Here is a 25676-nt window from a genome sequence, read left to right on the forward strand (position 1 = left end):
GTTAAGAGATATAGCTCGGTGTGAAGCCCCTAAGTCCAATCTCAGTATAACCAAAGCAGTCTTACAAAAGTAGCTCATGTAGTTAAGCCATTTTGCTTTCTGAGGTGAGGTATAGGACAGGTTACTGAGTAAAGCACCACCAAGTTTAGTAGTGAGCATTCAGCAAACACACACCAAGGGACTACCATGTGTACAAGACTCTGAGCCCAAACCCTCTATGCCTACAGGAGCTTACAGTCTCTTCGGCAAACTGTGACTGATGTAATGTGTGACTATGCACTAAAATAAACAGCACAGGCACTACATCGATACACACTTTGACACAGAAGACTGCAACTGTTGTGGGTTAGGGTGGTGAGAAACTAGTTGTAAAGCAGAGGAAGGAGATGAAAGGGGACTGGCAGGATTCTAAAAGGTATTGGGAAAGGTCCTGCAGGCGGCTTTCTAGTTTATAAAATACTTTAAACATCTATACTCATTCTTTTGAATCTTATAAGAATCCTCATAAAGTCCTACATACTGTAGTTCACAGACAAGAAAATAAGGATAAGAAATCCAAACCAGCAGATACAGTAAAAACGAAATCTGGGTTTGAACCCAAGTAATCAGTCTTCCAAGTCCAGCATTCTTGCAAAGAATAATTCACAAAGAGCAGAAGATCTATGGGAACCAACAAAAGAGGGCTGAGGTCATACTGGTCTTGGAGAGTGGGGAAGAGACTGAACTTCAGCACCACCAACAACAGAAGGATTCTTAGCATTTAGAGAGGCAAGAAGAAAGGGACTAAAAGCCCAAGGTCTACTTAGGTTAGTTACTATAATATCCAGATGAGCGATAATAAAAGATATGAATCAAAATTACATGGAAGAGCCTGGCATGGTGGCACACACCTGTAATCCCAGCACTTGGGAGGCTGAGGCAGGAAGACTGCCATGAATTGGAGGCTTGCATAGGCTACATAGTAAATTCAAGACCACTGTGGTCTACATAGCAAGATTCTGCCTCAATTTAAAAAAACAACAAAAAGCCAAAATCACACACACACAAATGGAAAAAATCACAGCAGTAACATAGTAACATCTGTTCTAAACTTTAAACTACCAAGAAATGCCACACTACAGTAACAAAATAAAACCAAAAAATACAGACAGGTAAACCATATGGTGGTGCACGCCTGCAATCCCAGCACTGGGGAGGAGGCAGGAGGATTGTCAGAAGTTCCAGGCCAGCCTAAACTATACAGTGAGTCCAAGGCCAGACTGAACTACAGAGTGATGCCCTGTCTCAAAAACAAACAAAACAGAACAACAAAACACACACGTACACAACTTCTTCTCTCTTTTTTCGTCAATTTCAGGGACGAAAAAAATTTAACCAACAAACTTCAGTAATAACTTCCGAAGCGCACAAGGTGTAGCCATTTTCTAACAATGACATGATTTTAAACAGGCTTCCGAGGCGAATCCGGAACTGTCAACAATCTCACAGGACCCGCGAACTGACGCGTTGCAGGGCTGCGTACACCGGGCGCCGGCCCGCGACGGCGCCGGGGATCCGATTCTCCCATCGGGAAGCGGCCGCGCAAGGCCGGTTGAGTTCCGCTTCCAGCACCGAGCCCGACGGAGAGCAGAGACCCGACTGGCATCCGCAGGCGCACGAGGCCAGGCCCGGGGTGGCTCAGAGTCGGGGCTGGGAGGAATCCCTCCCCGCAGGTGACAGCCCTGCGCGCTGGCCCGGGACCCCGCGGGCAGACCCGATCGGCGGCGGCTCCCGGGGAGGGCGTCCGCTTACCGTGGCCGGGCGGCCGTGCTCCGGGCCGTCGGCGGCGTCCAGGCGCGGGGCCGGGGCTGGCGCCGGCGCGGCGGCGGGTGGCTGCCGGTGCTTGCCGGCGCGCTTGGCCTTGGCCTGGATGCAGCGTTGGTGCAGGGCGAAGGTGTGCTGGCGCTCCAGCTCCAGGCGCTCGGGTGACACGGCTTCGTAGCGGGCCTCGCAGGTGCTGTGGTGGCGCCGGCACAGCTCGATGCGCCGGCGGAGGCGCTCCATGACGGCGCTGTGCCGCGGCAGCGCGAACTCCGCCATGGGGCAGGTGGGCAGCACCATGGGCCGCGGGCAGCACGGGCCGGGCCGGAGGCCGGGCCTCTCGGGGCCGGCGGACACGGAAGGCTCCCTCTCCCCGGCGGCCCGGCCCGCCTTACGGCCGCGCCATGCTCCCGCGCGCTGCGGGGCGGGGTCGCGCGCGCCGGCCGGTCTTCTTCCTGCCCCGCTCGGCCCGAGTCGGGCCGGCGCTCGCTAACCACCTCAGGCCTCGGCCTGTCCCCTCCGCCGCAGCCCCATTGTTTTCCGCGCTGCCGCCGCCGCCATCTTAAAATTGTTTTCAGAGCTCTCGGAAGAAGGCGGGGCCATGGCCGGCGACCTCGAGTCACGGATGACTGACAGGAACCTCGACCAATCAGAGGACTAAGGAAGGCCTCTCGAGGGCGTGGGGAAGAACACGTAAGCAATGCACTGTCGTACTGTATTTAAAAGGAACTCTGAAGCGGTGGGCGAAGGGAAGCCCCTGGGCGGGGCCATCCGTGACTGACAGGAGGCCGTCCGCGAGGAACAGCGTTTCACCGCCCCAAGGGGGCAGGCCCTTCCGGGCCCCAGGGAAAGCCGGGCGGGCGGCTGACCGCCGGTAGCGGGCGAGCTTGGCCCGCCGCACGCGGCTGCCGACCGTCTTCCATCGCTACGTTCCGCTGACGAGACTTCAGGCAGCCACGCTGGTTTTGGCGTTAGCCGCTTCCTTCTACGTCGCAGCTTCTACGCAGCTCCAGCACGGGCCGGAGCGTCCCGGTGGGCAGGTTTCCGCCGACGCCGCCCTGACCCCCGGGGCCGTGCTCTCTGGTCCCTGGCGCGCGCAAGCCGGGCGACTGCCCACGAGGAAGCGCAGAAGAGGGGGCGGCGACCGCTGTTAGCGTGGGCTGGGACTGCGCGGACGTCGCTGGGTAAGGCCGGGTCACGCCACGGAGCTGACAGCAGGGCTCCGGCCGCGCGCTGTGGGGTGCAGACCGCTGTGGGGTGCAGGGTCTGCGGGAGACGGTGGCAGTGCGCGAGGCCCTGCTCGTTCCTGGCTGCGGGATTCTAGGCCTTAGAAGACGCCACTGCAGCTCGTTTTAATTTTCTAACTTACTAGGTCTTATAGAAAGCTTTTATTTTAAAATAAAAAATACACTAAGCCAAATGTGTTTATACAAACACAGTAGAAAAGCAGACATTTTATTGTTTTTAGTGGAGGAGGTGGGCTAGAAGGCCAAAGTGCCAAGAGATGATGAAAGCCAAAATCCAGCCGTTTTTTTGTCTTCAAACATAAAATTTACACCAGAATTAAAACTTTTTCCTTGGGGGGAGGAGGGGAAGAGTGCTAGTTACAGCCTCACACATGCTAGGCCAGTGCTCTACCAATGAGCTACACCCCAGCTCTGAATAAAAGTGACTATAATGTTACTATAAAAATGGTTCCTGTAAATCTTAAAGAATATCATCTACAAATTACTACACATTAGCAACATGTCCTATTTTTCTAAACTACTATCCCTATTATACAAATCACTGAACCAGAGGCAAGACCTAAATACAAGACTAAATCAAACTCACCTGAGATAAATTACTTCATCATTCATAAGTTTCTGCATGAAAGCAAACTCTCGGAGTAGCCAATGAGAGGAAGATGAACCTGCTATTCAACAGTAAAACACCTGTGGGAATGTTACTATAAAGAAGTTCAGTCAAAAGCAGACACTTAACCCAGGGCTTTAATGTAGTATCATTTAGTAAGAATCTGAAAATAGTGAAGAGGACTTGGTGGGTAAGAAAAAAAATAGAGGGACACATCTTATGGAGTGGGCATTTTACAGCCTTAGGGACAAGTAACCAGCAAGTAAAATCTGAATGTAGGTGCCCATTTGAGAACTGATAATTGCTGGTCATTAGCAAATGTGTCATACATTTAACTAGGAAGCTCGGTTTTGTTTTAAACACTGAAAAGAAAAAAGAATGAAGGTGGTGTTTGTTTTGAAGAATTCTGCTAAATTACCTACAAAGGCAATGAACACTAATGATTTTACCTTGTCATTTTATAGCTCAGCAGGAAGAAAGCAGGCAGGAAATACAATGTCAAAGGAGAAAGAGGAAGGCAGATTATTGGATATGGCAACACTCCCCACAACATTTGCTTCAAGGAGAAACCTACAGACATTTTCAGGTCTTGCTAAATAACTGTTTATTTGCACTCATACATTTGGGAAAGTCTGCTACATAGCTAAGGTCACTGTGACCACAGAACAGTTGAGAAAGCATTGAACAGCAAGAAAAATGCTTCCCCCCCCCCTAAAAAATTTAACTGAACCAGTGTTTTAAAAAAGATAAAATAAATGGGTATAGCCTTCACCTTTGACAAATCTACTTCCTCAAAATCTCCCCACTATAAACACTATAGAGTGTTTATGTAGTCAGTGCAAGGAACAGCATCATCAGTACAATTGAATCGAAACACCTCTAAACAGAGAATAAAGCTGAAACAACATCTGTTTCTGGATACATTTCAGTGTGGTGTAATAATGATCTTATTACACTAGTGATGAGGAAGAGGCTCTGATAGCACCCGTCTGCATTCCACATGAAAAAAACAAACCTAAAATCGCTTCTGAAAAACATTCAAGCCACATTAAAAAAAAATTCAACAGAACTGCTTTATTGTGTAAATTGAAGACATGACTGTTACATGAACTGCAAATAGACTTAAAATATTCTACAAAAATCAATAACTCATGCTGTATGTCACTCCTCACATAAATACTTTTAGCCTGTGTTCAATTACAGTCAGTTCTGAATTGGCCCATCTCTGGATTAGATTTCTAAAGTCTTTACACAGAATTAATGAAATGGAAAAAAGTATCAAAGTTTATATTCTGTCCTGTACTTTGACCCTGGAAAGGTATGGGTCTGCTAAAACAAAACAAAACAAAAAAAACCAGAAACATACATGTAATCACAATAAAGCTTAACACTATGCAGCGCTTTGTAATCATTTTCCGCAACAGACTGTAAGCTGCGCTGAAGAGACAATGCATAGCAGAGGAGAAAGCTGGGAACTGGGACTAGGTGAGGAACACAGTGTCAACACAGTGGACAAGTGATGGACACTCCTGCTCTGGAGCTCACATACCCTGTCAGCAATCCTCAAAAAGCCACCTGTACCCAAGGCCAAGTCCAGAGCCTCCTGTGCACGGAGTATGATCGCCCGAGTGCTGCAGTAGGCCATCTTCTCCACTAATGGCAAAGCTGTCTGGAAACCACAGTTCCAAGGGCTACAGAACACATATGGTCTAACCAACATCAAGTGAAAAGGTGTACTTTTAGGTATCTATTTCTAATACAACTTAAACAGAACTTTTATATAAATTTGGGCTTCCATCCAGTCCCTCCTCCATTTCCTTAGGAGGAACTGAGTAATGGAAGCAAGCAAAGTAACATCATAACCACAAATGTCTGCATTTTAAACATGATTATCAGTTTTAAGGGACAGAGACATCTGAATGTTTTTAATACCAAAACTTAAAAAAAAACTGTTATAAAAACTGCTATTTCCCTAGTATTTCTAAATGTTGGTGTTATTTCTGCTCAGACAGATTAATAAATTAAGCCAAAATTTTAGACTGGCAAGGTTTTATGATTCTATTTTAAAAAGGTGTTTAAAAACATAGCAAAACAAAATTACAAGTTAGTTGCTTTGTGTTACATTTCACAACCATTACATTAAATGTTTTCTCTTCTACAGAAACAGGGTCCTTTCTTTATGTCACAACTGCAATTATTTACTGCTAGATGTTTAAGGACACAGACTAGTGTTCAGCTGGAACCTGTTGATGGTGACGTCGGAGGTTTCTGAGTGTCAACCTATGGTAGGCCAGGTCCTCTCCTAGGACCACACTTGCAAGGGAAGGGGAGGGAGAAGAAATCACAGCAAGTTCTCAAGATTGTTTCACTCTCTTCGCGGCTTTCTGTTTCTTGGTGATCTGTTCAAAATTTCATCCTCCTATTAGTGGAAAAGAAGAGAAATTTACTGTGAACAGCATATTTTTTGTTTGTTCTTTGCTACAAGGAATTGAACTCACAACCTCACACTTGCCAGACAGGTGCTTTGCTGCTGAGCTATATCCCCAGCCCAATTAGCACACTTAAAAAGACAAAAGTTAACCAAATATTCAAGATCTGCCTGGTAAATAACACATTTGAGAATAAACAGAAGAAAAGTTATTAGAAAAAAATGCACCACCAAGGCACACTGCCTCAGAAGTAGTGGAATTACAAATATTCTACTGTAGGGGCTGGGGATTTAGCTCAGCAGTATAAGTGCCTGCTTTGCAAGTGCACGGTCCTGAGTTTGATCCCTGGTACCAAAAACAAAACAAATATTCTACTGTAGTTTTTGTTCCTTTTCTTTTACAAAAATACACTCTTTACCTGATTTAATCCTAAACAAACTACTTGCCTACAGGGAGTACATCTGCTACATTTTGAGGATGAGACACCTGGAATTCTAAAGCAGACTACAGACAACCCCAGTGGGCTATAAATGACTGCTGCTGCTCCATCACAGATTCCCCTTACTGAACTGTAGAGCAACTTTCTATTGTGCAGAGCTCTTGCCTGGCATGCACAAGGCAGGGGTTCCGTGCCCAGCACCATTTTAAAAATAAAGTGAGATGTTGTCCCTACATTGAAGACCTACACTCTAGTTAACACAGAACATATCCACTGAAAATATAAACAAGATAGAAGCAGTGCTGATTTTTATCAGCAGGAAGAAAGTGATTTGGCTGGAAAAGAAGAGGTTTATATGAACGACCAGACTCAACCCAGAGGTTGTGACAGTAAAAAATTCCCTACAAAAGGGACTGCAGTAAAACAAGGGTACACACTTTGCTGGCCTGTTTCTCACTGCCATATGTCCAGTCTAGTGCAGTGGCTGGACTGGGATACCATGTAGTCCTCCTAGTCCTCTCTCTGTCTATCCATCTTTCTCTCTCTCTCTCTCTCTCTTTCCCTCTAACTGGTCTCCTTGATTCTCCCAACCCTGGAGAAAACACAGCAACCACAGTAAATGTAACCTGTGGTACCACTGTGAGCTCAGAAGCTCTGCACTGCAGGACATGCTAAGTCTACAGTGGCCCCACTCTCACCTGCAGCACCTTCTACTTTTTGTTTTGTGACAGTATCTCACTAAGTTATTCAAGCTGGGCTCGAACTTGCAATCCTCCTGCCTCAGCCTCCCAGTGTTGGAATCACCTGCATGAACCAAGCTGAGCTCAAGTTCTTTAACACTGACCCATGCCACCTTTCACACTTTCACTATTCTCGTGTTCTAACCTCTATAGCTTATTTAAGATACCGGGTCACATATTTTCAATGTCTGCTTCTTATTTTGTTTCCCTGTACCACACTTCAAGTTTCTCAAAGGCAGGGTACCTTTGGTTCACTAACAATGTGTAGCACACAGTAGGCATTTGACAAATGTGGTACTATCCAATAAATAAACAGATGAATCCATGGACAGCAGGGACAACAGTGTAGGATGCAGTGATTGTGCAACAATACTTTCTGAGGGGCTGTCAAGAAACAAAGATGAGACAAGACTGGTACAAAACTGAAGTTCCAGGCTGAAGGTTTAGCATCTGCCTGGCAATATGATGTTGCCGGTTCAATCCCCAGGAAAAAACAACAAAAAAAACTTTAAGTTCCTACCTTGGAAAACTTTTATTTCTCTCTACAGTTTTTTGCTTATGCCACAAGACCATTTTCATTTCAGAAAAATATTTGAGATTCAGATGTAGTTTAAAATTATCAAATAAAATGTTGATCAATAACAAGAATGTACTTTAACAAAATTGTCTCTAAATGAATTTTTTACTGTCACAACCATTTTAAACTACTTGTGAAAATATTCCCTTTCCTTAAATGTACCTTCAAGCTTAGCTGCTTACAATAAAAGATATTACTCTCTTTATTTTACCTCTGCTTTAGGTTTTCTATCTTCCTCCTCTTGACTAATAGTGCCACCATCTTCTTCAGCATCACTTTTTTGTTTTTCTTCTGAAACAGAAGTTGAAAAGGCTAAACTGAGAAAAATCTCACACACTTGGTTTTGGTAATTAAGACAACTAACATCATCTAAAATTCTCTGTTTATCAGGGTTTGAAATTAACACTTCAACACTCATGGCTTTGTTTGAAGGCTCTGAAGGGACAACTTACCAAGCTTCTCCTCCCCTTCCTCCTCCTCGTCTCCCTTGTCCTTCTCTTCTTCCTTCTCTTCCTCTTCCTTCACATCTGGTTGAGGAGCATCAGTCTTCTTGTACTCCATAGCAGTGGACTGTTTCTGAAATATTCCCCCAGAAGCCCAGCAATTTTATTTACATTTTAATGTGTTATGTGATCATATAATTACTAAGTGCCTACAGAAAGTTCTATAGCAGGCTGTATACAAGGGTAGATACAGAAACACGAGGAAGATATTGTATCCTGAAGAGCTTTCTCTTAAGTGAAGGTGTTTGTGGTCCAAGGTAGAAGAAATAGTGAGAACAAAAGGTAGGAAAGTGCAGGTTCAGCTTATCAAGCCGATTGAGGAAGTGGAGATAAGGCTGGAAAAGGACTTTCAGACCTAGTTACAAAGCCATATAGAGCCCAGGTGAAGCATGATCCTCAGGTATGGAAGCAGACAGCTTGCAAAAGAGCTAAACAAGAAAAATTCACAATGAGGCCCACACATGTATTGTTCTGAGAAGATGGGCAGAGTTGGGGAGCAATGAATGAAAAATGCAAGATCTAATGACAGAGTGTAAGGATAGAAATAGCAATGGCAGAGGAAAAGCTGGTTTGTGCCCAGCTTTCTTTTCCCTCAAGGAAAGCTGCACCAAATTGTAAGGAAAGCAGTAGTGTGGACTAAATACTACTGGCAACTGGGTGAGGGCCTGCAGGTTCTACTCTCACTTGGAGCAGATGAATGCAATGAATGAATAAGGTTTCTGAGTCAATTCAACATGTGGCCCACTCATTACCAAGCTGCTACACAGAAACCTCAGGCAAAGTATCTGTTATTTAATGTCTAAAAGTGACTCCAAAAAAACACTCCTACCTTTCCAGAACAGCAGAAGAGGATGACAAGGAACACAGGCAAAGCTACAGTCAAAATGTAGACCACCCAGAGCCATGGGCGCTCCTCGGCTGCCTCAAGCATCTGTCCCACGACACCTGGCTGAAAAACAAGGCAGCAGTGGTGCAAAGTTGAGTCTGACCCCAAACACAGTGTACAACTTAGTCGCCCTTTGGTTATGGCCTAGCACTAACATAGGCTTCTTCTTTTCGTGCCCAAATGAAAAGAAGGTTAAAGTAAAGGCCCCATTTTCTCATTATCACAGGATTTTATTTCCACAAGTTAAAAAGCTGGCTTCTTCATCAACTACAAAGGCTCCCTTAACTCAGAAACCAGTGTAAAGAGTTTCTGGCACTGATATGCAACCGAGGCAGTCAGTGGTGGCGAACTTATAACACACATGCCATAGTGGGGCTCTTTTTATTGTTATGTGATTTTTTTTCTGTCTTTTTCATTCATTTTTATCGGTACCAGGGATCGAACTCATGACTGCCTGCTTGCAAGGCAGGCGCTTATGCCGCTGAGCTAAATCCCCAGCCCCTCACAGGGGGGCTCTTAAAGCGCTAAAAGATTTGCCATCACCAGTGTAGACACGTGCTCCACTGCAAAGCTACAGCACCAGCCTTATGAAGATGGGTCTCCCTTGAGACAGGGTCTTGTGATGCAGCTAACTGGCCTCACATTCTTGATCCTCCTGCCTTTGTCTCCTAAGTGTGTGTTACCACATCCAGTAAGAATGTCTTGATCAGGGCTGGGGATTTAGCTCAGTGGCGTAAGCACCTGCCTTGCAAGCAGGCGGTCATGAGTTCGATCCCCGGTACCGGAAAAAAGAAGAAGAAGAAGAAAAAAAAATGTCTTAATCTCAGGATCCCTAGCCTTCTAAAACTCAGTTCAGTCCCATGAATGTTTGAAAATTCTGTACAGGAGGGCTGGGGATTTAGCTCAGTAGCGTAAATGCTTGCCTGGCAAGTGTGAGGTCGGGAGTTCAATCCCCAACACCCAAAAAAAGAAAAAAAGAAAATTCTGTACAGGAAAAAAAGCCAAAACTTGACACCTGAAAACTGCATTAAAACAAACCCTAAATGGCAAATTTTGACATAACATTTAAAAACCCAAAAAACCTTGCACATAACACAAACAAATTCTAAAGTCAGTATATTATAATAAAACCACATCCAAAAACCCAATATTTTTTCTTTAACAGGCATACAGTTACTTTTTTTATGACAATACCCCCTAATAAGGGAAAAAATAAACCCCAAAAGATAGCCTTTCACAAGACAATGAATTACCGATAACAGAGGGGACCCAAGAGACAAGAACAAACCTCAGCAGCCCCATCAGCAGCTTTCTTCAGGCCCCAGCCATCATTGGCCCAGTCATCAACCACTGATCGCTCGCTGCTGATGATAAAGTTGTCAAAAAAGATGTCAGAAGTCATGGACCACAGCTCCAAACCAATGGCGCTAAATGGAGTCATCTTGAAAGGTTCTAGATCCTCAAAGAAATCTGGATTCGGTATTTTCCTGGGTTTCCAGATTCCCTTCAAAAAAAAAGTTCCAAAAAGTTATTTCAGGTAATGATAACAAAAACTATAACCAGTGCTGGTAAACACTGATTTTTTACAAGTTTTTTGAGGTAAGGTCTTGGTATATAGTCCAGACGCCTTGAACTCACAGCCATCCTCCTGCGTCAGCCTCCCAAATGCTGGTGTCTGCCACCATGCCCATAGCTATTTTTTTCAAACGTACTTTGTCTCCTAGATTTCTAGACTCCAACTACTTTCAATTTTTAATATCTGTGACCTTGTTTCAAACTTATACTTTCATTTTACCCCATCATTCCAGGAGTTGCTACTCTTCTCAATGGCTACTTGGAGTAGGAGCCTATATCAGCACAGATTTTTCTCAGTGGTGATTTAAAATAAGACACATGTGATCTTCAACCAGCAATTCTCTTCTGGATAACCACCTCAAAAGTACTGTGTATCCCCAGAAGGTAGAAGGATGATTACTGACTACTGCACTGAATCTAAAAGCAAAAGTGGCAGTGCACATAAATGGCCACCAACAGAGCAACTATTCAGCAGGATTTTTTTTTTTTTCTTTTTGAGACAATATGCACTATGTGGCTGTAGCAGGCCTTCAGCTCACTTTGTAGCCAAGGCTGATCTTGAATTTGCAATGATCTACCTGCCTCAGCCTCCCAAGAGCTGGCATTACGAGTTCACCACAACACCCGGCTTACTGCAGGATTTTTAAGTGCAATTTTTTGTTTGTTTGTTTGTTTTTGTATTTTGTTATTTTTGAGACAGGAAGGGTCTCACTATGTAGGTCAAGCTGGCCTTGAACTCATTAGGGAGCGTAGGCTGCTCTTGAACTCACCGTGATCCTCCTGCCTCAATCTCCCTACTAGGATTACAAGCATATGCTATTATACTCAGTCTGGTTTTTTTTGTTTTTTTTTTTTTTTTTCTTTTTTTGGTCTTTTTCCTTTTTATCGGTACTGGGGATCGAACTCACGACTGCCTGCTTGCAAGGCAGGCACTTACGCCGCTGAGCTAAATCCCCAGCCCTGTTTTTTGTTTCTTGCAACACGATCACATTGTGTAGCCCAGGCTGGCCTAGAATTCACAATTTTGCCTGAGCCTCCCAAATGTTTAAATGTAACTTTTATTTTATCTTTTCTGATATGAATGATATGTACAGCGTACATATCAGTACACAGAATCAGGGCCCGGTTTAGCCAACATGGAGACAAATGATCTTCTGTTGTAAAAAATACATTTTACAACGGAAAAAAACATGCATATAGACAAACTTATGCTTAGAATTTTTAAATTCTGACAGAGATGTGAATGAAGGATAATTTTCCTAGGTTAGAGATGGCAACAGACAAGGATCTGAGTGGATGCACATTCCCACAAAGACCTGGAGCTTCATATAGTCACTAAGTGTACGTGTGTCAGCTCACGTGTCCTTAGGCATTTCACTGAGACTTCGATATGAGTGAGCTAAGAGTCTAAAGTGTCGGCTCCTATCACAGTCCTTCACCCACCATGTCACACTGATTGCCACTCCTGAGATAATGGAGCCTGTGGCTGAAGGACCCTGTACCACCTGACAGCAGGTATCCACATTACAAGCTTGCCATTTCTCTTTTCGTTTTTAAACTTGCTTCCTTCTGTCTTTAAACACAAGTTTACAGAGGAATTACGAGGGCTGTCTCTCAGAATACTCTTGCTGAAGGGCACTAACATTCAATCCAGGGCTATGCACATGCTAGGTCAGTTCTACCACTGAGCTGTGGTCCCAGCCCTCTTGTATGAGACTTGTGAGACAGGTTGTCACTAAGTTGCCCAGGCCACCTTCAAACTTACAATCCTGTCTTGATCATCCAAGCAGCTGAGACAACAGACATGTAGTCATGCCCACATGCCTCCCTACTTTTACACCTCCTCACCCACTAAGCTCTCTCTTTCTTTTGGTGGGACTGAGGACTGATGCAGGAATCTTCACATTGAACTACATCTCCAGCCTTTTTGTATTTCTTTTTTTGTCTTACCACCTAGTTCAAATTGGTTTCAAACTCAAAGTCATCTGCCTCAGCCTCCTGAGTGCTGGGATTAACAAGCATGAGCCACCATGCCCACTAATTTTTCTTTTGGAGACAGTATCTCACTAAATCACTAACTTGCCCAGGCAGATCTTCTAGCCTCAGCATCCCAGAGATTTGCTGGGATCACAGGCCTGCACCACCATGCTCACTTACTTCCTGCTTAGTTCAACAGTCTGAATATAGTGATCAACCTGGCAGCCACACTGCAGACAAAACTTCTGTCCAGATACAAACAGATTAATGAAAGCAGCTCAACCATCAAGAAGCACCAACCTGGTAGTTAGGGTTGTCAATCATAGGTGGCTTCCATTTGCCCTTGTAATTGGGGTTGTCAATCATAGGTCGCTGCCAGACCCCACAGCCAGGGGCAGACTCACATTTCGGGTTGGCAATCTGAGGGGCCTCCCATTCTCCATCCATGTCCTCATCCCTTCGGGAAAGCACACAACCAATTACAAAGAGGTTCTGGGGGCAGCACTGTGAACACATACCCTGCCTGGCAGTCCCCCAGAGCCAGGTGAAATGTTTTCTCTAAGTCTTATAGAGCACCACCTTCTTGCTTCTCATTTCCAGTAACAATAGCTTGTTGAAACAGAGGCATTGCAAAAATCATGATGAAATGCAATGAAACTTGTAGAGACCTCCTTTTAAGTTTGGGCACTTGGCTGTATTTATGTATTAACTTTTATTTAAAAAAGAAAACCCACGTAATTGAAAAAGTGAGCGCTAAGCCTCTTACCAGTCCTCTGGCTTTTCTGCATCTGGATCAGGTACATACTCCGGCTCATCATCTAACCAACCTTCAGGTTTCGTGGCCTCTTCGTCCGGAATCTTAGCAGGGGCATCCTCATCCCTTAAACACAAGAGGAAATACACCAATTACAGCTGCGCCGATGGGGAGAGTCACAGTACAGTCCCACTTCAAGGAGTTAGAGTAGTTTAGATCTTACTCTCAAAATTTTAAAGAATTCCTCTTCAGCGTGGTGGTGCACACCTGTAATCTCAGTACTCGGGAAGCTGAGGCACACCATGAGCTTGAGGCCAACCTTAAGGACCCAGTATCCACAATAAAGAAGTACAACTCAATAATTAAAAGATAACTAATTTTTTAAAAAAATATGTAAACCAGGCATGATAGTGCACACTTATAAGCACAGCTGCTCAGGAGGCTGAGGGACAAGGATCCCATGATCAAGGCCAGCCCAAGGGCCAGGCAGGACAGCACAATCCTGTAATCCTAGCCCTCCAGAGGCTGAGGCATGAGGACCAACATGAGCTGAGGCCAGTCTAAACTGCATAGTAAAACCCTGTCTCAAAAAAGAAAAAAAGAGGGGCTGGGAATTTAGCTCAGTGGCTTAAGCACCTGCCTGCAAGCATGAAGTTGTGCGTGTGATCCCCAGTACCCCCCCCCCAAAAAAAGGAGATATCTCTAGGATAAGTAGAAAGAAAGAAAGAAAGAAAGAAAGAAAGAAAGAAAGAAAGAAAGAAAGAGAAAGAAAGACAGACAGACAGACAACACGGGCGGGCAGGCGGGCCAGGAATTTAGCTCAGTGGCTTAAGTGCCTGCCTGGCAAGTGCATGGTTGTGAGTTCGTCCCTGGTACCAAAAAAAAAAAAAAAAAAGAAGGAGAAGGAAAGAAAAACGAACCCTAGTCCCTAGTCAACAAAAAAAACCCTAAGTATTTAGGAATTAACCTAACTAGAAAAATGAAAGATCTCTACAAGGAAAACCATAGTACTCAGAAAAAGAAAATTAAAGAGGACACTGGAAAAAATGTAAAGAGCTAAGTGCGGTGGCACATGCCTGATTCTTTGCAATTAGAAGGCTGAGGCAGGAGAATGGATCCCTTGTAGTTCAAAACCAACCTAAAGTGCTTGGTGAGACCATAAGGAAGAAAAAAAGGAAGGGGGAGGGAGGGGGAAGGGAAAAAGGGAAGAAAAAAAGAAGGTAAGATAGGACAGGCCAAAAAAGGAAAAAGAAAAGATAGCCAGGCATGGTGGTGTATGCCTATAATCCCAGCACTCAGGGGGCAGGAGGATCACAGGGAGTTCAAAGCCAGCCTGAATTGCACAGTGAAACTGCAGTTCAAAAAGACAAAGTGTTAACATCACAAGTCATTAAAGAAATGCAAATTAAAACAACACTGAGATTCCATCTTATCCACAGGGAAGGCCACCATCAGTGAGTCAAAGAACAATGCCAGCAAGGCAAGGCTTGAGTTGGGCGGGGCCAGGGAAGAACACTGTTGGCAGCGGCATAAGCGCCTGCCTTGCAAGCACATGGTTGTGAGTTTGATCCCTGGTACCAATAAAAAAAAAAAAAAAAAAAAAAAAAAAGACTAAGACTAAAAAGCTAAAACTAGAAGTTCCACTTAACCCAGCTGTCCCCTTCTAGGCATCTTCCTCAAAGAGTTACAGACATCATATTACAGTGAGCCACACACACCCCTGAAAGCAGCACAATTCCTGACCACTGAATCTTGGAGGTAGCCTATGTGCCCATCAACAGATGGATCAAGAAAGTATGGTACTTACACACAAAGAAGGACTACTCTGCCATAAAGAAAGATAAGAAACTTGAGGGATTTGTGGGAAATGGATGTACTTGGAGGCCACAATGTTAAATGAAGCATCAGATATACAAGCTTAACTATCACTTGGCTTTTCTTATATGAGAAACCTAGATTATAGAACAAAATGTAACAGGAAGGAGGAGACAGATCTCTCTCAAATGAGAAGGGGATCAAGGGATGGAGGGAGAGACAAAGGGAACAGGAGGAAGGGAAATGAAAAACGAATCAAGATGTGGTGTGTCCATGCAAGGCAGGTTACATTATCTACTACAAATGTGGACTTAAAAATGAAACAGGAATAAGTGTCGGTGACGAGGTGCAGAAATGGAGCTCCTTTCACTGCTGGCGGGAAAATGAATGGTGCAGTTACTTTACAGGAGCACAGATCATCCAGATAGAAGTTCCTGTGTGGCCCAGGAATCTCGCAGGCAGGCACCAAGAATGAGGACACACATCTGTACGGGTGGGAACCCCACCAACTAAAGGAAAAGTAAGGAAAATGTGGTCCCATTTACACAAGGAAATATTCCCAAAGGGCTGAGACGCAGCTGCCAAGTGCCAGGTCCTGAGTTTGGTACTCCTGAGAGACAGAGAAATGAAGCGCACACAGGCTTTAACCCAGACGCACCATGAAGGCTGTGCTGACTGAGAGGGGTCAGACACAAGTGGCCACTGACTGCACTAATTCTGTTTACATGCGCTATCCTGGCAGCAAATCCAGAGGCACCCAGCAGATCTGGCTGCTAAGGGCGAGGAACAAGATGGCAATGGAAAGACTCCGGAAAGGTAGGGGTGCTGGGGACAACAGAAACACCCTGAAATCAGCGAGTGTGATGACTAGGTGGCGCTATCAAATACCAGCGATTCCAACAAGGACCTGCACTGGTGCTTCCCCTCCAGGATCACTCCCTGCTCCTATGAGGAACTGGCTCTGGGGCTCTGCTCACTTGCCCTCCTGCTACCCATGCTCCCCACTGAGCCCTGGCCACCCACAGACAGCAAAGCACGCAGTGGAGACCTGAGGGAAACCCAGTTATCAAGAGGGGGGTTCACCAAAGCTGAGGAACCAGTTTTCCAGCTGGTCAAAAAGTTGTCCCAGACAATTGAAAATCAAATGAGAGAAAAACAGGGCTTCACAACTGGAATCTGTGAACTTCAAGAGTTCCTTAGTTTAATAAATATATGCTTGATTTTAGCCTCAAATTTCCCCAAGCTATTTAAATTGAAAAGGCTTGAACTCTGTGACAGTAAACTCTTCTAAAGTTTAGATTCACTAACAGAAAAACTTCTAAACCTCACACACATAAACTTCTTGAGTGGAAATAAACTGAAAAACAACAGTATCCTGAAATCTTTGAAAAAACTAGATTGTCTGAAAAGCCTGGATCTGTCCAACTGGGAGGTTGCCAACCTGAGAACCTATGAGAGATGGACAAGATGACACAGAGGGCTGGGAAGCTCCAGACTCACACAGAGGTGGGTGGGGATGAGGAAGAGGAAGGGGAAAAAGGGAAACATGAGGACAGTGAGGAGAAAGAGTCTGATGAACACGATGGAGACAGAGATGGAGAAGGGGGAAAAAATGAAGTCGGGAAGAATACAGACAAGATAAGCTGATAAAAAGGTAGAGAACAAAGGAAGAAAATGGAAAACATATAAAGAGCATTAGAGAAATAAAGATATTAAACAATTTTAGAAAAAGATGATTAACATCCCAGATAACCTACAAAAACAGCACTATTCTTTGGCTGACCTGCTCATGAATTTGGTAGCTGTTTTTAAAAAGGGGAAAGGGTGGGAGATTTAGCTAAGCAGCATAAGCGCCTCCCTGATGAGTGCAAGGTCATTAAGTTCTATCCCTGTACCCGCCCCCCAAAAAAGCTGGGCATAGTGGAGCACACCTGTAATCCCAGCACTTGGGAGACTAGAGGATCATTTTAAGTAGCCTGGCTACAAAATGATCAAAAGGCCAACCTGAACTGTATAGCAAGATCTGTCTCAAAAAGACCAAAACAAAATCAAAGGTACCTGTGATACAAACCCCAGGACACCCACCACCCAGAGTCAAAGAATGGTTACTGTGACATCCTGCCTCTTGGGACTCCATCACCACACTTGGTGACTGTGCCCCAGCAAAGCTGTGAATGTAGCCTTGTCTGTGTACTCTGTGAGAGGCCTGTTGTGGCCAGATTAGCTGTAAATGGTGAGTCCGCAGCCTGTGGCTATCAGGTACAACACAGACTGTAATGACACTTTAGCTCTTTGTATAAGCAGCTTTGTAATAAAATCTTAACATTAAAAATGTGTATGATTTCAAACTTTTGTGTAACTGCTGTGAGACAGTGCCACTTTGGTTGCTAACCAAAGACAGCCTTCTATACTTGATCAGCTTGTAGGTTTGTTTTTTTGATGCTAGAGATTCCTCTTATGCTCTACCACTAAGCAAGATGCCCAGCCCAGACGGGACAGATTCTCATTATGGAGCCCAGACTGGCCTTGACCTGGTAGCAATCATCTTGACTCAACCTCCCCAGTGCTGGGATTACAGGTGTGTGCCACCATGCCCAGCTCTCACTTCATCCTATAAAGTACTCACTATCCTAGCTCCCAAAACAAAACAGCTAGTTAGGGCATACTATAATGAATGAGGCTGAGTCCAAATCTAATGTTCATCATATGCACATATCAACAGCACTTAAACTAGTGCATCATAAAAGTTCAGAAGTAAGATTTAACTAAAATTAGGGGCTGGAGGTTTAGCTCAGTGGCATAAGCGCCTGTCTTGCAAGCCGGTACCAATAAAAAGGAACAAGACAAAAAAAAAAAAAAAAAAAAAGATGTAACTAAATTTAACAAAGCAGAGATCTTGAAGTATTTACAGAGGAAAAAGATGGTTTTTCAAATGAAACTTTGACACTTAGAGACTGTAGTATGATAAGTGAGTTCAAGGCTGCGATGGTGGAGCACAGTTTTAGCACACACAAGCTTTTGGCTCAGTCCCTCCACCAAACAACGACTGCAAATAAAATAGCCCCGGAATGGTTGGGCTAAGCGACTCTACCACAAGCACAGTCTATGGCCAGCCTCAGCATTCTGCAGTTTATACAGCAGCGAGACAATCTAGATGATCACCATGTCCCTCTTTAGCTAGAACAATCTGTGTATCTTCTCCTGGAGAACCGACTGTACATTCTACAATGTGTGAACGTACGGTCGAGTCGCAGGCCCCAGCATTTCCTTGTCCAGGCCATGTGGGAAACACCGAGGGCCTCGTTATCTTCCAAGCTGGCTTGCCAAGACTCACCAGTCATCTGGCTTAACAGCATCAGGATCCGCTATCTTAGGCCGCTCATCCCAGTCTTCAGGCTTCCGATCTTCCGGGTCCTCAATTTCTTGTGATGGATTTACAGGAGGTGTCATGTCATTCAACAAATTCCCACTGTTCACGACAGACTGGTCAACTAGTATTTCAAAACTATTATCTGGATTCAAGACTGTAAAGAAGAGAAATGTAATTAATTCATTTAATTAACCACTCACTCCCAACCTCCAGTCACCACAAAATAAAGGAGCATGACTTCTAATGAAAAGCAAGGGCGCAGAAGCATGAAGAATGGCACCAGGCACTGGGCTCAGAACACAGCTATAGTGCTTGCCTCCTGGGGTCTTTAGTTTTTTTTGACGGGGTGGAGGTAGTCTTCAAAATAGCGCCTATGCTGTCTAAACGGGCCTCAACTTGTAATCCTCCCCACTTTGTCTACCAATACTGTGATTACAACTATTCCTTATTTAACAACCTACCTGGGTACAACCGTTCAGACTGATAACCTGCCTGGTTTTGTTTTTTCTGTTTTGGTACGGGGAATCAAACTCACAATCTTGCGATTGCCAGGCAGGTGCCGTGGTGTCTGTTTGTTTTGTACAATTCTGTACATCTTATTTATAGAGGAATCTCAGTATCTTTTTTTGTAATTATACCTTTATATGGTACTATAATTTTTACTGATTGTATGGCACAATACTACAGTTCCATGTTCTGTTATACAGTATAGTACTGTATGTAAGAGTTATGTGAGTCAAAGCAAAGTCATCAAATTGGAGTTTTCTTTGACCGTTTCTTTGTTCTGAATATTGTAATATACATACTATATACAGTTCTTCCTTTAGCAAAGATGCATTTAACAACCTGGTTGGGAGACCATGTCTCAGTCATTAAACAAAGAGATCTATAGAGGCATGTGTAAATCACGTTTCTCAAGTTTCTAAGAATTTTATAATAAATGACAGTTAAAATTCTTAGCACCAAAACAACTCATTTCTGAGCACCAAAAACATCAAGAATCTATACAAACTAATGCAGTTACTGGTCTGACATGAATTGGTATATACCAGTCAGCAGTTAAATTTTTTTCTGTTCCTTTGTTTTTGCTTGTTTTTTGAGACAGGGTTACTATACGCATGTACACTATAGTCCAGGTTAGCCGGACTCACTATGTAGCCCAGGCTGACCTTGAATTTTCAATCCTGCCTCAGTCTCCCAGTGCTAGTTTTATCAACAATAATGAAATATATACTGCCATGAGAAAGATCTTCACATTCTTGTATAGTTAAGAAAGCAAGTTAAAGCAGCACTCAGGAAGGTGAGGCAGGAGGATCACCATGGGTTCAAGGCAAGCCTGGGGTTTATAGTAAGTTCAAAGCCAGTCTAACCCTCACAGTAAGATCCCATCACAAAAAAACAAAAGCAAAAAGAAAGCAAGATAAAGCCAAGTATGTCATCTAAGTGTGCCTGTCATCTAAGCTACCTGGAAAGGGTGAAGGGGGAGGATTGCAAGGTCCAGGTTAGTCCTATCAACTTAGCACGCACATATCCCAAAACAAGAAGGGCTGGGGATGCAGCTGGATTATAGAGTGGCCCTGGGCTCAAATCCAGCCCCCTCCTCTTCCCAACACACAAAAGAAAGCAAGTTCAACATATCTAACTTTGTATACAGTGCTACATGTCTTTATTTATAAAAATAGGAAGAAACACATGTTGCTATTCCAGACAATTTTAAGTATGTCTGCTGGCTTACTTCAATCCTCTAAATTTTTGTATCTACAGTATGTGTTGCTTTGGTAATAAAAAAAAAAAAAAAAAAAGTTACTATATACAAGGGAAGTTGCAGCAGGACTGCTGTGAGAGTTCAAGGCCAGCCTCAGCTACACAGTAAAGACACAGTTTTAATCAGTAAGTGGAGGAAGAAGAGAGGGAGAGACTAAAAAACTAAAAAATGATCCAGTGTCCAGGTGATTAGTCTTAGCTGTCCAGCTGTTGGAGAAAACGAAGAGTTCAGCTGAAAGACACTGCAGAATCTGTATCCATCTCCTGTATGTCCCACTGCCTAACATTCTCCTAGCGAAAGACCAAAGGATGAAAATGGAAAACGGGACTAGTGAAGGGGCTGTGAAAGCTTTTCTGCACTAAGGCAAGTGTTCCGCCACCGATCCCACCCCCAAGAGCTTGCTCTGCACTTTCTCGACCTCGCTCCTCAGCCAGCCTACTGAAGAGGGGCACTTTTTACACTGTAAAGTAAGCTTATCCCACCCCTAAGGCAGGTAAATCAAGGCTCATTCTCACAGTACCAGGCCTTGAACCTAGGGGCCTCAGACACACTGAGTGCTGCATTCCACATGCATCCCTCCACTAAGTACATTCTCTTCCCTTTTAAAATCTGAGTGGGTCTCACTAAACTGCCCAGGACAATCTCCAACTCTTCGTTGTTTTTTTGTTTCTTTGGAGCCTGGCCTGCATTACTATGCAGTTCACTATGAACTCAATAGACAGCCCAGTCTGGCCACAAACTCAGTGTGATCTTCCTGCCTCAACCTCAGGCCTGTCTCTGACTCCGGATTCTCCTGTCAGCCTCCTCTGTGTAGCTAGGGTTATAGGCAGGTACCACACCACATTAGCAAAAATCTTGTTGGTTGCAGACTTGAGTACTGCCCAGATACACATTCCATGCACTCAGTGATAAAGTCATAGTGCTTTAAACCTCCACCAATTGGCTTTTCTTACTTAACGTATAAAGATGGGTCTTCTTATCAGTGAAATAGGTCTTCAGGTCTGCGTCTGGCCTCTTAGCATGCTTTTCTTCATATACTCCTGTCTTGGGGTTTTTATGTCGGAAGATGAAGTGTAACTTATAGTCCTCTCCACATTTATCTGGACCAAACATGATCGTATAGGGGGTCTTGTCGTGAAACTGATCCTTCAAAAACAAAGATGAATTATTCTTTAAGTAGCTCTACTCAAAGTATTCAAAAGCAGCCTTTCAAAAGTATATGACATTTCCTTTTATAATTCTGAATCAGTCACAGTTAAAGGGAAAGCTGATTATGCTGTAAGGTTTTAGATACCACTGAAAAAGAAAAACCAGTAATTATCAGAAAATTTATAATACATTTACACGCTTAAGAAAAAAGTAATAATACACACATCTAATTAACTATTTATTTTTTTCCTCCCAGTACTAAGGAGTGAACCCAGGGCCTTTCCATTGAGCCACACTCCCAGTCCTTTTTATTTTGAGACAGTCTTGCTACATCACTAAGTTGCCCAGGCTGGCCTCAAACATAGGATCCCTCCTGCCTTAGCCCCCCAGAGTGCTAGAGTTACAGGTGAGCATCACTGCACCCAGCTGTTACTGCCGCTTTCATTAATTAAAAAAAAAAAATAGGTAGAGGTGGAGATGGAAGGGGAGGAAGAAGAGGAGGAGAAGACGACAACAAAGAAATAACTTAACAACCTAGCTAAAACTAAAAATTACACAACCCAGAAATCAGGGCCAAGATCAAAACATTTGAAAATAGCTTCAAAAGTCACATTTCACATATAAGTAAATTATTATCAGAAGCAATATTGCTAAAGCGCCTAAAGGTTTAAGCAACAAGGAGTTGGCCTTTATTTTCATAGATGTTACAAATTCTTTTTCCTCTAAGATTAAAAAAATAAAATAAAAAATAAGAGTGGCCAGCCACATTAAAGAAACACCAAGTACCTACCAAGCTGAGTTCCGGAGTTTTGGAAAGCAGTTTCACATATGCACCACCACACTCTATTCCATTCTGGAAATTAACCTCATACCTAATTTCAGGAAGGAAAGCAGAAAACCATGTGGCGTTCTTGAAGCACAAATAGCCCAGTCATGTTTTCTCGCAGGTCATGGTTTAAGAATGTTTTCACCTTCTATTACTTTTAGCTAGATGAGTAGTATTTCTTTTTTAATCTTATTTTTTTATCTTTTTGAGACAGGGTCTTGCTGTGCAGTGCAGGCTGGCCTTGGGCTCACTTTATAGCCTATGTTGGTCTCAAACTTGCAACAATCCTCCTGCCTCAGCCTCTCAAGTGCTGGGATTACAGGAGTGCACCATCACACCCAGCTCTAGCTAAGTAATAATTAATTTTTGCAAAACCTAGGCATTCATTCACTATCAGGAGAATGAATGACCAGTTTCAAAATATTCTAACAAGCAGGAAAACATCTTTAGAGTGCTTGCATTCACTTTAACAACCCTACTAAAATTTATATAATCTCAAACTTTTCAAATAGAGTAATGGTATCTGTTTCTTTCAATAAAATGAAATTTTCTAAAATTACCTGTTCAGGATAGTTTTTGTCAAACAAGCGCTCACTTACTGAACAATGAGAGGCTTGGTGTCAAATCCGAAGGGCTTGTTCAGCTTGGCCGAGATGGCATGATGCTTGGCCCGAGACACCAACACGAGCCCCTTATCTCCTGGCAGCTTCGTTTCCTTCATTTCGTCAACCTCCCACTGTCCTGCAAGACAACAGAAGAAGGCTCTCCACCCCTTCACAACATCTCTGACGGTCTTTTATATGCTAACTCACTAAACTCCAACTCTACCACCCTAATGAACTTACAACATATCCCACTTGGAACTGGGGATGTAGCTCAGTGGTGCAGTGCCTGCCTGGCAAAGCACAAGGTTGTGAGTTCGATCCCTAGTACCAAAAAAAAAAAAAAAAAAAAAACAAACCACACTCCACTTACCTGTGAAAGTTCAGTGGTAAGTATCAAGCACATGTATATTTGAAAAATAGGATGTAAGTATTTTTTAAAGTACAATATTATCCTTTATATCACTGCCCCATAAAAGACCTTCCATTTCTTTTTTGTTTTTTTGAGACAGGGTTTCACTATGCAGTACAGGCTGGCCTTAAACCCACTATGTATCCTAGGATGGGCTCAAATTCACTGCAATCCCTCCTGCCTCAATCTTCAGATCACAGTTGTGTCACCACGCCCAGCTCAACACCTTCCATTTCAAACATGAAGCACCACAAGGTGATTAAATAATAGGCTGAGTCCTACCACATCAAAGGCAACACAAAGAAGGCATAATTTCCAAGGGAAAACCACAAACCATGCCTCCTTTTAAATGACGAGTTTTCTTCCCCCTGTTACTCAGGATTGAATCTTGGGCTTCATGCTAGCTACATCCCAGCCCTTTTCATTTTGTTTTTGTTTTGTGTTTTGCAAAAGCGTCTTCCTACGCTGCTCATCCTGGCCTTGACCTCACTATGTAATCCAGGGAATCTGGAACTTGTGGCAATCCTCCTGCCTCAGTCTCCCAAATGAGAGGATTATAGGCGTGCACCATCACAGTAACCTTTTCTTCTTTTCAAGATAAGTCTTGCTAAACTGCCCAAATTGGGTTCAGTGTGTACTGCTCTTATCTCAGTCTCCCCAGTGCTGAGATCACGAGTGTGCACGCAATGCCCGGTTAAAGCTGTCCTGGTGACACCACAGAAACTCTGTGCCCCTCGGTCACTGCTGGATAGAGGCCAAATGGGCTTCTCTCACCATCGTACTTGGCAATTTCCTCATCAGTGTCGTCCTTCTTGGCTTTGGATAAAATCCACCTGTAATCAAGACAGACCCTCAAATTAAGATTCAAATGACAGTTCAATGAAGAAAAGGAACAGTGTAAATGCTCAGGAAAATGCAGGATCTAGCCTGGCTCCTTAGCCTAGTCTGCCACTCTACTTCCAACTTCTAAATCTGTCAAGCACAAACCTAAGAAAAAGCACCAATACTGTGAGATAATTCTTTTTTTTTTAAGGGTTCAAAAGAAAAAAAAGTTTCTACAAGAATAAAATCTAGGATGAAGAGGGGGAAGGACAGAATGGCAGCAAGCAGTCACAAGTTCTTTTGTTTTCCTGAATGGGTATAAACACTGCAGATATAAAAGCCAGACATTTCACCAGAAAAACACTGTCTGCCCGACAGGACTCCACAGTTCCATCTTAGTCCCACAGTGTTTGCCTCTTAACATTCTGCTCCCTAAGAAGACACTTACCCTGTCAGAGATCCTCTATCAAAGGATTCCGCAAAATAAACTTCTCCTGTTGGGATTGGAGCTTTGTAGGTAACCTGTGTTAAACATAAAAGGGAGTTAAAGTATTTTTAGATTTTTTTTTTTTTTTTTGGCACCGGGGATCGAACTCACAACCTTGTGCTTGCCAGACAGGCAAGCAACTTAAGCTGCTGGGCTAAATCCCCGACAGAATTTCTTTTCTTTTCTTTTTTTTTTTTGTCTTTTTCCTTTTTATCAGTACCGGAGACTGCCTGCTTACAAAGCAGGCACTTATGCCGATGAGCTAAATCCCCAGCCCAGAATTTATTTTCTTAAGCCAGGAATTTAGCTCAGTGGCACAATGCCTGCCTAGCAATGGCAAGTGTGAGGTTGTGAGTTTGATCCCCAGTAGCAAAAAGAAAAGAAAAACAAGTACAAGCCCTGGCCTGAATAGAATTTGTTTCCTTGGCTTGGTTTTAACTGTCACAAAACTTTCATAGCAATTCAAGATATAGCAAGGCTGCCTGAAAGATCATCAAGCGTTTTAGCAAACTTCGAAAAGGATCCAAGTATTACTGGGCATGGTAGTGCACACCTGTGATCCCAGCCCTGGGGGAAGATGAGGCAGGAAAATTGCCATGAGACTGAGAACCAACCTGGGCTACATAGTAAAATCAAGACCAGCCTAAACTATATAGCAAGATTGCCTCAAAAAAAATTTAAATAAAATTATACACACACACACACAAATACATACACATATGTACTATTAACTTTAAAAATGAACCAAATTTATCTTTTTTTTTTTTTTTTTAAAGTCTTTTTGAGACAGGGTCTTGCTATACTATTCAAGTTGGTCTTTTTTTTTGTCTTTTTCCTTTTTATTGGTACCAGGGATCGAACTCACGACCACCTGCTTGCAAGGCAGGTGCTTAT

General features: G+C 43.5%; 2 protein-coding genes across 5 annotated transcripts in view; both read right to left on the bottom strand.

Annotated features, from left to right (window-relative positions):
• The window catches only part of Maml1 (mastermind like transcriptional coactivator 1), a 42709-nt gene extending 39943 nt beyond the window's left edge, over positions 1-2766 (bottom strand). Inside the window, exon 1 of the mRNA XM_013154821.2 lies at positions 1792-2766. Within this exon, the coding sequence (XP_013010275.2) occupies positions 1792-2100 (309 nt within the window). The 5' untranslated portion in view covers positions 2101-2766. The remainder of the gene's footprint in view (positions 1-1791) is intronic.
• Positions 2767-4708: 1942 nt separating this feature from the next.
• Canx (calnexin) overlaps positions 4709-25676 on the bottom strand; it is a 46995-nt gene continuing 26027 nt past the window's right edge. For 3 of the 4 annotated variants that reach the window (XM_004999769.4, XM_013154825.3, XM_004999770.4), the window contains exons 3-15: positions 24744-24817; positions 24248-24306; positions 23059-23200; positions 22424-22505; positions 21438-21630; positions 18684-18873; positions 13547-13660; positions 13081-13237; positions 10517-10732; positions 9172-9291; positions 8292-8415; positions 8051-8130; positions 4709-6073 (exon numbers count right to left, since the gene is read on the bottom strand). In XM_004999769.4, the coding sequence (XP_004999826.2) occupies positions 6020-6073; positions 8051-8130; positions 8292-8415; positions 9172-9291; positions 10517-10732; positions 13081-13237; positions 13547-13660; positions 18684-18873; positions 21438-21630; positions 22424-22505; positions 23059-23200; positions 24248-24306; positions 24744-24817 (1605 nt within the window). In that variant the 3' untranslated portion in view covers positions 4709-6019. The remainder of the gene's footprint in view (positions 6074-8050; positions 8131-8291; positions 8416-9171; positions 9292-10516; positions 10733-13080; positions 13238-13546; positions 13661-18683; positions 18874-21437; positions 21631-22423; positions 22506-23058; positions 23201-24247; positions 24307-24743; positions 24818-25676) is intronic. The other variant, XM_063230473.1, reaches the window with a different exon arrangement.

The sequence above is a fragment of the Cavia porcellus genome, unplaced genomic scaffold (genome assembly GCF_034190915.1).
Source record: "Cavia porcellus strain 051 isolate PalLab524CR breed Dunkin Hartley unplaced genomic scaffold, mCavPor4.1 scaffold_19, whole genome shotgun sequence".
Lineage (NCBI taxonomy): Eukaryota > Metazoa > Chordata > Mammalia > Rodentia > Caviidae > Cavia > Cavia porcellus.